The sequence below is a fragment of the Myotis nattereri genome (assembly GCF_964212035.1).
Source record: "Myotis nattereri genome assembly, chromosome: 5".
NCBI classification, from domain to species: domain Eukaryota; kingdom Metazoa; phylum Chordata; class Mammalia; order Chiroptera; family Vespertilionidae; genus Myotis; species Myotis nattereri.
In genome coordinates, this window is record NC_138080.1 from 19,184,969 (window position 1) to 19,197,440 (window position 12,472).

Sequence of the window (12,472 nt, forward strand, 5' to 3'; positions counted from 1 at the left end):
GAAGGGCAGGTGCAGGTGCGGGGACCAGGCGCGACCCCGCCCACCCCGCGCGCGGCCCGGGAGGGAGGCAGGCGGCGGCGGAGGCCGGGGCTGAGCGGCGGTGGAGGATGCTCGGCCCCCTCCGCGAGGCGCACGCCTGTTCCCTTCGGTTCCTCGCGGCCTTCGCGTGGCCCGCTGCCTCCCTAGCTCTCCTTTCCGTCCACGCGGTTGCCTCCGCCGTCTGTCTGTCTGTCTGTCGGTGCACCTCGCCTCCCCCTCCGTCGGGCTCGGTCGCTCTCCCAGGGAGGCGCGCCCAGCGCTGACAGCAGGAGGTCTCGGTGGGGCTTCAAGGGGCGGCCCCAGGCCGCGGGCTGCGGATTTATTGGGCTCCCGCCCAGGTCAGCAAAACTCCACCCCCGGACCTGCCCGCACTCTTTCCTCCCTGGACGGGGTCGGTCACGTGAGCGTCTGCTGGGGGTTGGGGCGGGGAGGCCTCGCGCGGCGCTCCACCCGGCTCCTCCTGTCTCCCGTGGCCTGGTGCGGGAGGCACCTGAGGCTCAGAGGTGGCTGTCACCCAGAGGTGGCCACAGCTGGCAGCAGCGGCCTCGGCATTCAAGCCCCGCTGTGCTGGAGGGCCTTGGAGCGACCGGAGCTCACTCTCGCACAGGACGGGGGTTCGCTTTCAAGGCTGCGGGGTCCTCTAGGGCAGTGGTTCTCAACCTTCCTAACGCCGGGACCCTTTCATACCGTTCCTCATGTTGTGGGGACCCCCAGCCATAACATTATTTTCGTTGCTACTTCATAACTGTCATGTTGCTACTGTGATGAATCGTCATGTAAATATCTGATATGCGGGATGTATTTTCATGGTTACAAACTGAACATAAAGCATAGTGATTAATCACAAAAACAATGTGTAATTATATATGTGTTTTCCGATGGTCTTAGGCGACCCCTGTGAAAGGGTCGTTTGACCCCCCCAAAGGGGTCGCAACCCACAGGCGGGGAACCGCAGGAGAACTGGGCTGGATTGGACCCCTTCTCCAACTGGGCTCCCCGTTCTCTAGAGCCTAGCGGGAGCGCATCACCAACCCCACCCTCGGGCTAAGCCGCCTGGAAGACATGGGGTCCAAGTCCTTAGTGCACACGCCCTGGAAGAGGTGCCCCGCCCTGGGCCCGTTTCCCGTCTGAAGTAGGAATAGAGGAGCCCCTGCCCCAGGGGAGTAAACTGCACCCGCAGAACACACACCTGGCACAGACTAAGAGCCTTTCCCGTCGTTCCTTAATTTATTCGCTGGCTCCTTGTCAAACACGCAGAGCATCTGCCTGTGTCGGGCGTTCCGTACGAAGGTCGCGCGGAGGTGCAGTCGGTGGCCACGAACCCGAGTAAGCGGTAGACCCACGCCTACCTGGGAAGGTGGCGCCAGGCGAGTGCCCATCACACCAATGAGGACACTGCGCCGGGAAGTCCCTTGCCTGGGGTCATGCCGCCCAGGTACCCAGACACTGTCATTTTGGGGCCCTTCACCGGGGGGGCCCAGAAAGGACTTTGGCCTCTGGTGGCTCCAACCCCTGATTCGCCCTGGAAAAGCTGGGTATCTTCCTCGGTAAGGGGGCGGGACCTAAAACGCCGCGGGTGGAATGCTAGGGCCCCGCCGTCCTCACCGGCCTCTGTCGCCCCCCGGTGGCCCCCTCTGGCCTACATGCGCCGCCCCAGCTGAGTCCAACGTGCCGGGTAGGGCGGGGGGCGAGGGGGAGGGAACGGGGAGGGGAGGCGCCTTCACGAGTGTCCCCCGGGACTCGCTTCTCGTTATATACGTGATGTGTAGGCCCCTCTCTTAGGGCTCCGACACCGCAACTGTCACACGGCCATCTGTGGCTCGCTGGCTTGCCCCCTCTGCCTATGCCGCCGGGAGGATGTGGAGGACACCAGTTCCTCTTCCTCCCGCCTCCATTATTTTTCCAGGCCCGGGCGAGACATCTTCCTGGAAGACCTGCTGGGAAAGGGGAAATCCAGGCAGGGATCTCTTCCGGAAAAGTCATTCAAACAAATTAAAACATATGCAAACCTGTCCTATCTCCCCAGGGAGGTTCTTGGAGGGGGTACTGTTTGGTGTCAGCATGAGTCTTCCCCTACCCTACCCTGGAGGCCTGTTCATGGAGCACCTACTGTGCACAAGGCCCTGCACCAAGCGCTGGGGACCCAGGTGGACCCCCGGGCACAGGATCAGGACACTGGCCCAGCCAGCAATGAATACCCATCTCTGGAGCGATTGGATGACAAGAATGATGGCCTGGGGGCAACCATAGGCGGGGCCTGTGGGTGGGGCCCTTTCTGGGTGGTGAGTGGAGACTTACTAGCAGAGAATGAGCCAGGCTGGGGGAAGGGACAGGGGTGGAAAGAGCTGGGCAGCGAGGGCCACCAGGGGATCGTGAGCCTTGGTGGGGGGTGTGGATTTTATTCCAAGGGCACTGGGAAGCCACTGGAGAGTCTGGAGCAAATGAGGGATCTAATCAGTGGGGCCTAGTGGGGCAGATCTAATCATAGACCTAATGAGATGGGAGAAATGTGCGGATTCACAATGTTCCGGAATTTCAGGGCGTGAGAGGAGGAGGTTCAGAGTTGGGAGCCCTGGGGGTAGGCAGGGCCATCTCCTGTGCCTGCTGGGGAGTTGGGGCAGGAAGCATGGAGGGGGGCAGGGAGCAGGGTGGAGAGAAGTAGCACCTTAATGGGAAGGAGGCAAGCAGGGCCGCAGAATATGAAGAGGTAAGGCATTCCTGAAGACCCAGCAGCTGCAGTCTAAGCAAAAGGGGCAGGAATATTGGGATGTCATCTTATCTGCTGTCCTGGGCATCCTGTCCTCCCATGGCTCCCTGGAGACATGGCAAGGGCCAGGCTGTGAGCTACTTGCTCCAGCATGATCTGCCGGGTCCTTGAACTTGTACCCTGCACTCAGTAAAGCAAACCTATATTACCCCTGGTGCTGTCACTGTGAGATTCCAGGAGTCTAGTCTCTTTATTATTATTATTATTATTATTATTATTATTATTATTATTATTATTGGTTTTAGAGGAAGAGGAAGACATCAGATTTGTTGTTCCACTTATCTATGCATTCACTGATTGATTCTTGTGTGGCCTGACTGGGGATTGAACCCGGAACCTTGGCTTATTGGGACGATGCTCTAACCAACTGAGCTATCCAGCCAGAGCCCAGGGGCATCCAGTTGGAGAAGTTCAGGATCCAGTCTTGAGAATCTTATGATCCTGATTCTCAAGTCTCTGGGTCTCCTGGGCCCCCCATTCTTCTTGCCTTGGTACCTACCTGATGGTCCTAACTCAGGAGCTGGGTGCAGGGTGGGTCAGGGAGGAGGGAGGGGTTCTGTCTCTCTCCTCCAGGGCTCCCAGCCTTGCCAGGGCATGATGCCTGGCACCTGGCCATGCCCAGGAAGGGGTCCTGGGATGCCTCAGCACCTGAGGCAGTGGGAAGGGTGCACTGGGTTCCTGTCGTCCTCTGAGCAGACCAGTGGTGTCCGCAATCCAAGGACCATCCTGCCTCACGGGCCCACCTCCCCCTAGTTCTGGCCTTTGCCCTGGTGGTTCCCGCACACCACCCTTGGTTCAGTGGCCCTCACCTCCAGCCAGTGTCCCCACCAGCTGCTCTTGGCAGGGTTTGAGGGGAATTGGCAGGTGGGTGGTTACATGGCAGAGGAGTGTGTGAGCAAACCAGTAAGACGATGAGCAAATGGCAGGGTGGGTGGGTGAGCAGGTTGAAGACAGGGAGCTGGGCTTACTGTCCTCAGTTCAAGGCCCCTCAATAATGGGATTGGCCCCACACCTTGGCTAGTGGGGGCAAAGCCCTCCCAACTGGTTCCCAGGCCGTAATGTGGATGATGCCTCAATGGAACCCCAAGGTGGAGATGAGGTGCCTGGTGGGCCTGTGTGGGACGCTGAACTTCCACATTCCTGGCAGTACATCCTGGATGCTCAGCCTCTAGCTTATCTGAAGCTCCCCCCCCCCCCCCCCCCCGCCCCCAAACTAAAGGATCACCATTCCCACTTTACATAAAAGGAACTAGGCTCAGAGTAGGCAGTGACTTGCTCCAGGCACAGCCATCAGGGCCCACCTCCAGGCCACATCAGGAGTGATCTAGCAGCGCACAGAGGGTCAGGAATCCAAGCTCTTCCCACTTGGTTGCTGGTGTGGCTTGTGCCCAAGGATGGCTGTTGGAGGACTGGGCATTGTGGCGATATTCCAACTGTATGGGTACTTCCTGTTCGTGGCACACATCGCTACTGCTATCACATGGCCACTCCTAACTGGAAGGAAGGCTGGGAAGCTTTCTGGGTGGCATCTAGATATGGAGAACCTATTACTGAGGGGGGAAATGTAATATTTGGAGAAACTAGGAATTTTTGCTAGAAACTACAATAAGTTAACGAAATCCACAAGGCAAACGTGTTTGCAACATGGGGAGATTTTTTTTCCAAGGTTTTACAGATCCATAACCAACGGCCCAATAATGAGCCAAGATGATACAAATGAATTCATGGGGAGGTGGGGAAAGCCAATCCTAAAATTTGATTTTTTCAGCCATCAGTTTACTAACCCACCAGTGCTGGCAAAGTTGGGGAAAACCAGGATCCCTTTTAAAAATATATATATATTTGAATTCAGAAAGGGATAGAAACACCAACAATGAGAATCGATTGGCTGCTTCCTGCCCTTAATGCTGTTGGATATAAAGGGTGTCCCAAAATTCACCTAAGATTTGAATTTAATGGTGCTCGCTATCACAACATGATAATCCAGTTTTTGGTGCCTAAATTGCAAGATATGGATGTGGATGACATGTGGTTTCAACAAGACGGTGCCACATACCATACAGCCAGAGAAACAATTCAATTACTGCATGAGTAATTTCCTGGTCGTGTAATTTCCCATTTTGGTGATCAGAAATGGCTGCCCAGATCATGTGATTTAATGCTGTTGGACTTTTTTCTTTGGGGTTTTTTGAAGTCTAAGGTTTATGCCAACAAGCCCATGACCACCCACGCCTTGAAGGAGGAAATTGAGCGCTGTATCAACGAAATTCAGCCACATTTATGCAAAACGGTCATGGAAAATTTCAACAAGTGCATATGTGCCAGCAAAGCCGTGGAGACCATTTACCCAATACCCTATTCCATACATAACCCTATACTGTATACTTTATGAATCAATAAAAAACTTACAATTTTTAATTATAAACCTGTTTTCTATCAAAATTACTTCTTGTGTGAATTTTGGGACACCCTTTAGATGCATCTATGGGGGGTAGTCTGGCAGTGCCCAAAACAAATACCTGGCCCAGCAACTTAACAGTTAGCCCATGTGCTGCAGACACACAGGTGGAGGGATAGTCATTGGCCATCTGCCCTTTTCTGGGTCCCACAAACTTACAGCTTTGCCAGGGACAGTGACAGATGTGGTCCCAGCCCCGACTGTCTGGTGGGGGTTGAAAGCTGTCTTTATGGATATACTAGAGGCCTGTTGCACGAAAAGATTCGTGCAATAGGCCTTCCCTTCCCCTGGCTGCTGCACCGGTTTTCCTCCAGCACGGGGAACCCGGGCCAGAGCTCCTGCGCTCTGCGCCTATGTATGCAAATCAACCACCATCTTTGTTGGTGGTTAATTTGCATATCTCACTGATTAGCCAATGGGAGGCATAGCGAAGGTAGTCAATTACCATGTTTGTCTATTATTAGATAGGACTAGTGGCCTGGTGCATGAAATTCGTGCACGGGGGAGGAGGTGTTCCTCAGCCCAGCCTTCACCCTCTCCAATCTGGGACCCCTCGAAGGATGTCCTACTGCCGGTTTACAGGGATCAGACCTAAACCTGCAATCAGACATCCCTCTTGCAATCCAGGACTGCTGGCTCCTAACCACTCACCTGTCTGCCTGCCTGATTGCCCCTAACCACTCTGCCTGCCGGCCTGCTTGCCCCCAACTGCCCCCCACCGCCAGTCTAATCACCCCCAACTGCCCCCCATGCCAGTATGCTCACCCCCAATTGCCTCCCCTGCCAGCCTGCTTGCCCCTAACTGCCCCCCTGCTGGCCTGCTCACTCCAACGGCCCCGCCCCCCACCAGCCTGATCACCCACAACTGCCCTCCCCTCTTGGCCTCTAACTGCCTCTGCCCGCCACCATGACTTTGTCCAGAAGAATGTATGGAAGGTCTCCTGGAAGGTCTCCCAGTCTAATTACCCTTTTATTAGTAGATAGTGGCCTGGTGCACAGGTGGGGGCCAGCTGGTTTGCCCTGAAGGGTGTCCCGGATCAGAGTGGGGGTTCCCTTGGAGTGTGGGCCGGCCTGGGCGATGGGCCTGTGGTGGTTTGAAGATCAGCCATGCCCCTATGGGGTGAGGGTTCCCGTTGGGGGGCTGTGGTCAGCCTGGGTGAGGGGCTAAGAACTATTTTCAAGCTGGCCACACCCCCTTTAGGGTGGGGGTCCCCACTGGGGTGCTTGGCCAGCCTGGGTGAGGGGCTGATGGCTGTTTGCAGGCTGACCAAGGCCCTTGGCGACCCAACCTCCCAGCCCCTCTTTATTTTTTTTTATTGCCTCCTTGAGCAGAGGGAAGCAGGTATCTGGGATTTATTTGCCTTCTATAATTGAAACTTTGTAGCCTTGAGCAGAGCCCAGGGCTGGCCAGGAAGCTTGGCTTCCTCCATCACTGGGGGCAACCCAAGCCTCCTGATTGCTCCAGCTCCGTGGCCACCGCCATCTTGGTTGGGTTAATTTGCATACTCGCTCCTGATTGGCTGGTGGGTGTGACTTGTGGATGTAACAGAGTGACACCAATTTTCATGTTTCTCTTTTATTAGTGTAGATGATACCTGTCTTGCCTAGAATGCTGGCTATGCACACACTGTGCCCTGGGGATCTGGCCTCTCCACAGGTGGGTTGGAGACCTTGTTTTCATGCACTACTCCCCTTCCAGGGGGCAGCAGCTGTGTTCCCTGACCAGGACTGGCTTTCTGCCTTTTTGTGCTTAGGGCTCCCTCCTGCTCCATGGTGGGTCCTGCCCAGCCTGTGCCTCTGGTGCTTGCACCAGAGGCACTGCTGATCAGTAAAAGTGGTAGGTGGCCTGGACACCTGTGCTCAGAGGGATCAAGGTGACACATTAAGGACAGGTGCTCCCAAGGCCTGTGTCAACCTCCTTGTTGAGGGCTCAGCCAGGTGGGATTAGCTTCGTGCCTGCATTTTTTCCAGGCTTTCAGTGGTTTCCTGGAGACAGATGCCCTCAAATACCCTGGAAGGATCTTGGAACCAAGAACTAGGTTCTGGGCCAGGAGGGGAGGTCCCAGGTAGAACCAGCCTAACCATCCTGGTTTCCTCCAGGGTCCAGCTGCCGCATCTCACCACCAGAATGGAGGGAAATGGAGGCCCGTGGGACAGATTTAGGGGCCAAGCCTGTGCCCTACAATGCACCCTCAAAGCTCACAACAGAGGGCTGCCTGATAGGGCTGAAAGCTTGGCCCTCACACTAGGACCCCACCTATGACAGCTCCTTACTGGACAAAGCCTGAGTGGGCAGGAGAGCTTGGGGGTGAGACCCTCGCTATTCCTGGGACTCCCACCACCCCTTCTGAGGGTCCTGCTGTCTGGGCCCCACTTGAGCAATACCCCTCTCAGAGCAGAGAACTCTTGGGCTATGCCCTTTTGAGTTCTGCAGGGATGCAAAGAAAACAAGTGTGTATGAGCACCCCGATTTTCCCAAAAAGTTTATTTGGGCAGACCAAGGGAGGGAGAGACCCTGCATCTAAAAGAAGGTGTTGGGCCTCTTGGTGGTGAAGCGTGGCTTGTGCTGGCGACGAAGGACCCGGTGCGGCAACGGGAACTTGATCTTGGAGTCCTATGACAGAGAGAGGCAGGTGAGGGGGTGGTGTGGTGGAAGCCTCTTAACCTTGTCCTTTGAAAGGTCTACAGAGGTGTGGACATGCCCCACTGGGCTCCTGCGTCAGACCCAAGGCTAGGGAGAGCCCCCCTCAGTCCAGCAGGGGCCCAGTGCACTCACGTGGAACTGCTTGACTGCTGGTCGGCGGCACTTGCTGGCTGCAATCTCCTCCACCTTCATGATCTGGATTGAGTGGGCACGGGCACGGTGCCGGGCCCCCATATCTCGGTCTGCAGGGTGAACAGACAGGTGATCCTCAAAACTCCCGTTAGGTGCTTGCCTAGGAGACCCCTCTCTGGCCACCAGGAGTGTAGAACCTTCCAATTCACTTTGAGGGGCACAGTGACAGCCCCCAAAGGCGACAAGATCCGCTTGCTGTTAGCACCTGTTTCAACTGCTGCTACAGCAAACAGCAGTTCTTGGGTTTAGGTGCTTGGGTTTCAGCCCTGATAGGTGGCCCACCCTGGGAGCACCTTGGCCCACCACAGGTCCCAAAACTGGAGAAGGGCTGGACGCGGTGATGGGTGGGAGCTGCGTCTCTACCAGAGACTGGCCCCAAAAGTCCACTTGCTGCCAGGTTCCAGGAAAAGGTGTTCCTGGGATATCCTCTCCATTTCTACCTCCTAAGCAAACACCCATCACCATCCCTGGGACTCCCCACACCCCCAAAAGCCTCTTGCATTTGTCCTGCCTCAGTCTAGGGGGGAGGTGTCAGACAGCTGCAGATGTCTGTCAAGGATGACTCTAAAAGGAAGGACGTGGACGTGACACAAGACAACTTACAGCACTGGGTGACAGCGCCGGCGGTGGTCAGGTCCCGGTACTCCCGGTACATGTTGTGGGTGCCACTGCGGGAGTCGTAGCGCAGCCAGATGCCGAAGTTCTTTACCCGAAGGGGGGATTTTTCAAATACCTGTCAAAAAGGAGACTGGCTGAGGGGAGAGTAGTAAATGGGCTTCCACCCCAGCCCCTACCCTCACTGAGCCAATACTTCTACCCTTGCTGTCCCAAGGACAGCCCCTGAACCAGTGGTTATCAACCTTCCTAATGCCGCTACCCTTTAATACAGTTCCTCATGTTGTGGTGACCCCCAATTTCATTGTTACAAATTGAACATAATTAAAGCATTAGGTCTCTGGGTGTTCCTCAAAACTCCCATTAGGTGCTTGCCTAGGAGACCCCTCTCTGGCCACCAGGAGTGTAGAACCTTCCAATTCACTTTGAGGGGCACAGTGACAGCCCCCAAAGGCGACAAGATCCACTGCTGTTAGCACCTGTTTCAACTGCTGCTACAGCAAACAGCAGTTCTTGGGTTTAGGTGCTTGGGTTTTTGTGATTAATCACAAAAACAATAATTATATATTTGTTTTCCGATGGTCTTAGGCAACCCCTGTGAAAGGGTTGCCACCCAAGGTTGAGAGCCACTGCCCTGAACCTTCAGACAACCGAGGGCAATCTGCTGTCTACAGAAATCTCCACGGCAAAAGTGGGGGGTGCAGAGTAGTCCAGGCCACTTTCCTCACGGGGACCAGCTGCCACCTAGTGTAGCCACATGATGCAGAGTCCAGTGCCCATCATGCCATTGTGCCCAGGCGATGGCACCTTTTCCCCTTCACAGATGAGGTCCAGGGAAGGTGGTGACCTCAGCTGAGACATCCCAGCACGACAGCCACACCATCCCCTGGCCTTGGGCTTTCTCGTTAAAAGAAGAGCAGATTCACCCACTCCATCCTGACCTAGGGCCTGAACTACACCTGTGAACAGGACCAGGGGCTCTGAAGCGCCATAACCCTGTGAGGCCAGGGCTGCCTCATGGGAGATGTAAACCCACTCCAGACCCCACCGTGTCCGGAACGCTCCATACCTGCCCACAGTAGACGATTTCCCCTGAAGACTTCTTCATCTTCTTTAGTTGAGACACAAAGTACCAGAAGCGGGACTTGGCAACAACATGGTTAGGTGCAAAGATGCGCATGCGGTAGAGGGGTGGTGTGTGGCACTTGGGGGTGGGCAGGCAGCGCCCCACCACCTTGTACTCTCGAAGCTGAAACAGAATCAGAGGTGAGGTAGGACCAGCAACCAGGCAACTGTGGAGATGCCTCGCTCTCCTTCCCCGAGACTTGTGATGTTGATCAGGGGATAGAGGAGGGACAGTCCCAGCCCTGGGCTTCCACGTGGAATCCAGGGGATGGTGGGTCACACCACTGTCCCGCCTTCCCCATAAAAGTAAGGGCGGTGTGCCCGTTGCCCTGGCTCCAGAAAGTTGGGCAGGACCATCAGCCCCACTGTGTCTCCCTTTCTCTTTATATTTGTGGCAAAATGGAGGCCTAGACTTGCAGCCTCAGGTTCAGAACCATCAGGCAACCTTCTTCGCCCACAGCATCTCCGCAGCTCAGGAACATCTTGCCTAAGTTCTCTTCCACTCTGGGGCTGAGACAGAAACCAGCCCGGGATCTCACAGCCCGCCCCAGGTAGTCCCGAAACAAGAACCCAGTTCCCTCTCCAGCCCGGGTTCCTGCACCGCTGCCAGCAGCTTGCAGCTGCCTGCATTTCCCAGGTGCCCAGGAGGTGTGGGTTCCCCGTCTACACGATGCTAACTAAGGTGAGGTGTCTGCCAAACCGAAGCCCTGCGGCATAGCAGAAAAGAGCCACCTACCTAAACGACTCGCCATCGTTTCATTATGATCAGGAGAAGCCAGCCCCAAACACTGCAGACTCGGCTACTTCCGCCTCTGAATCTGCCACGTGAACCGCGCGGACCACCCGTTCTTAAAGGGGCCGACGCAATGCCTTTCCCAGCGTGGAAACTGGGGCTGGAGAGCTGCACATGACGTCACCCCAGCCCTGTATTTCCCGAGGACCCACTCTTCCATCTCTGGAAGCGCCCTCTGATTCTGCCCAGCACCTGCCACAGCGATAAGGCTCGCAATCTCCTCGTCAATTCGAGTTCATAACTTTCCTCTACTTCTCACGGCCATCCTGGGAAAATGGAACACTACTGTCGCCCCCAGAACTACGCTCACTACCCAACTGAGATCCGGAGACTCAACGAGGTCTGGTAGCACGAGCCTCCCTCCGACTCCGCGATCCCCGAACGGGCCCGGATCAAGAATCGGCCTCTCTCTCCACGCGGCGCCCAGAATGGCCGCCATGTTGACTGCACCTCAGGGCAGCCGCACGCGACCGCACGGGTCCCATCCGGGAGCGCGCACTACCAACTCGGTCCACAACCCCTCCTGGGTCCCCCATCCGATCCATGATGCGCTTCCCGGCCCCCTCCCTTGTCGCGGCCGCCTTACCGTGCCCGAGGCCTTCATGGCGTTCTCCCCGTGTTCGCCACCACCCACAAAAGGAAGTGTCTACTCTCACGCAGCCGCTCACCATGACTTCGTTACAGGAAGTCCCGCCCTCTCGAAGCCGCGGGTCCATTGGCTTCTTGGCTCCGCGCTCAACCAGATCTGTTTCTTCATTGGCTCTAGATGCACCAATCACTTTACAGCCCCGTCTTCCTTAGCGACTAGACTACAACTCCCAAGAGGCAACGCGATGAGTCCGTCTGGTTCTGTCGTGGCCGTAAGGGTGCGTAGGCGCGCGCAGCACGCAGCACGCGGGGAGTGGTAGGCTCCCGGAGAGACCTCCGTGGCGGGTTATAGCGTTTTCTTCCCACCCCTACCCCCGCTTCAAGCTTAAGTATAAATGGAACCAGCTCTAGGGTGGGCGTGATGTTATGATACGATGGCGGCGCCTTTCCTGGAGGTGTATTACGGAGATCTCAAGCCACATCTCTGAGAATTCTTATCTGTAAAATGGGAATAATTCCACTGTTTTTCTCCTAGAAAATGTGACCATAATTAGCTGGGCTAACCCATGTAAAAGCCAGACACAGAGCAATTAACAAGTGGTAACATTCATTAAGCGCTAGAATGCTAGTTGTTACTATTATTATGGGGACCTGTTTGTGTTTCGTAGTAGCAGAAATTCAAACCCTGTCTCCTTGCCTCCACTACAGATCCTGGGGGGCGGGGAGGAAGTGGGGGCGCTGGAACTGACCTGGTGCAGCCCCGCCTTTGAGAGGCTCCCCCGGAGGAGAGACCGGAAGATGGAAAAGGAAAGAACCACAAACACCTCACGATTTCAGGCTGCGAAGAAAAACAGAGGAAAGAGGATAAATTGGAGGGCTTATTGGGGCGGAGGCGGCCCTTGGAGAAGGTGACAACTGAGCCCAGTTCGCATTTTTCTTTTTCTCTTTCTAATTAATTAATAGCTTCATTAACACATAGTTCACATACCATACAATTCGCCCATTTAAATTGTACAATTCACTGGCTTTTACTACCATTTATTCCCAGACACATTCATATACTTCGTATATGCACAGTTGTGCAGCCATCACAGTAAAATTTAGAACATTTCCAGCATCCACAAAAGAAGCCCCGCACAGTTAGCAGTCACCTCCATCTCCACCCGCCTCCCCCTCCCCCCCCCTCCCCCCCCTCCCCCAGCCAAACTAGGAATCTGTTTTCTGCCTCTAAACAGCGGGGGGCGAACGACC

The 12,472-nt window shown here is 55.5% G+C and overlaps 1 protein-coding gene across 1 annotated transcript; it reads right to left on the reverse strand.

Moving 5' to 3' along the window:
• Nucleotides 1-7,732: 7,732 nt before the first annotated feature.
• On the reverse strand, nt 7,733-11,325 carry RPL18A (ribosomal protein L18a). Its single transcript, XM_081093144.1, has 5 exons — nt 11,220-11,325; nt 9,785-9,964; nt 8,704-8,833; nt 8,041-8,150; nt 7,733-7,878 (listed from the first exon to the last, which is right to left on the reverse strand). The coding sequence occupies exons 1-5, from the start codon at nt 11,235-11,237 to the stop codon at nt 7,786-7,788; spliced, it is 531 nt and encodes a 176-aa protein (XP_080949270.1). The 5' UTR covers nt 11,238-11,325; the 3' UTR covers nt 7,733-7,785.
• Between the last annotated feature and the right edge of the window lie 1,147 nt (nt 11,326-12,472).

Excerpts from the sequence above, each read along its gene's own strand:
- RPL18A (XM_081093144.1), bottom strand. Across the intron at positions 8,151-8,703 it reads CGGCGCTGTCACCCAGTGCT|ACCGAGATATGGGGGCCCGG; the intron begins GTAAGTTGTCTT and ends TTCACCCTGCAG. Across the intron at positions 7,879-8,040 it reads CAGCAGTCAAGCAGTTCCAC|GACTCCAAGATCAAGTTCCC; the intron begins GTGAGTGCACTG and ends TCTCTGTCATAG.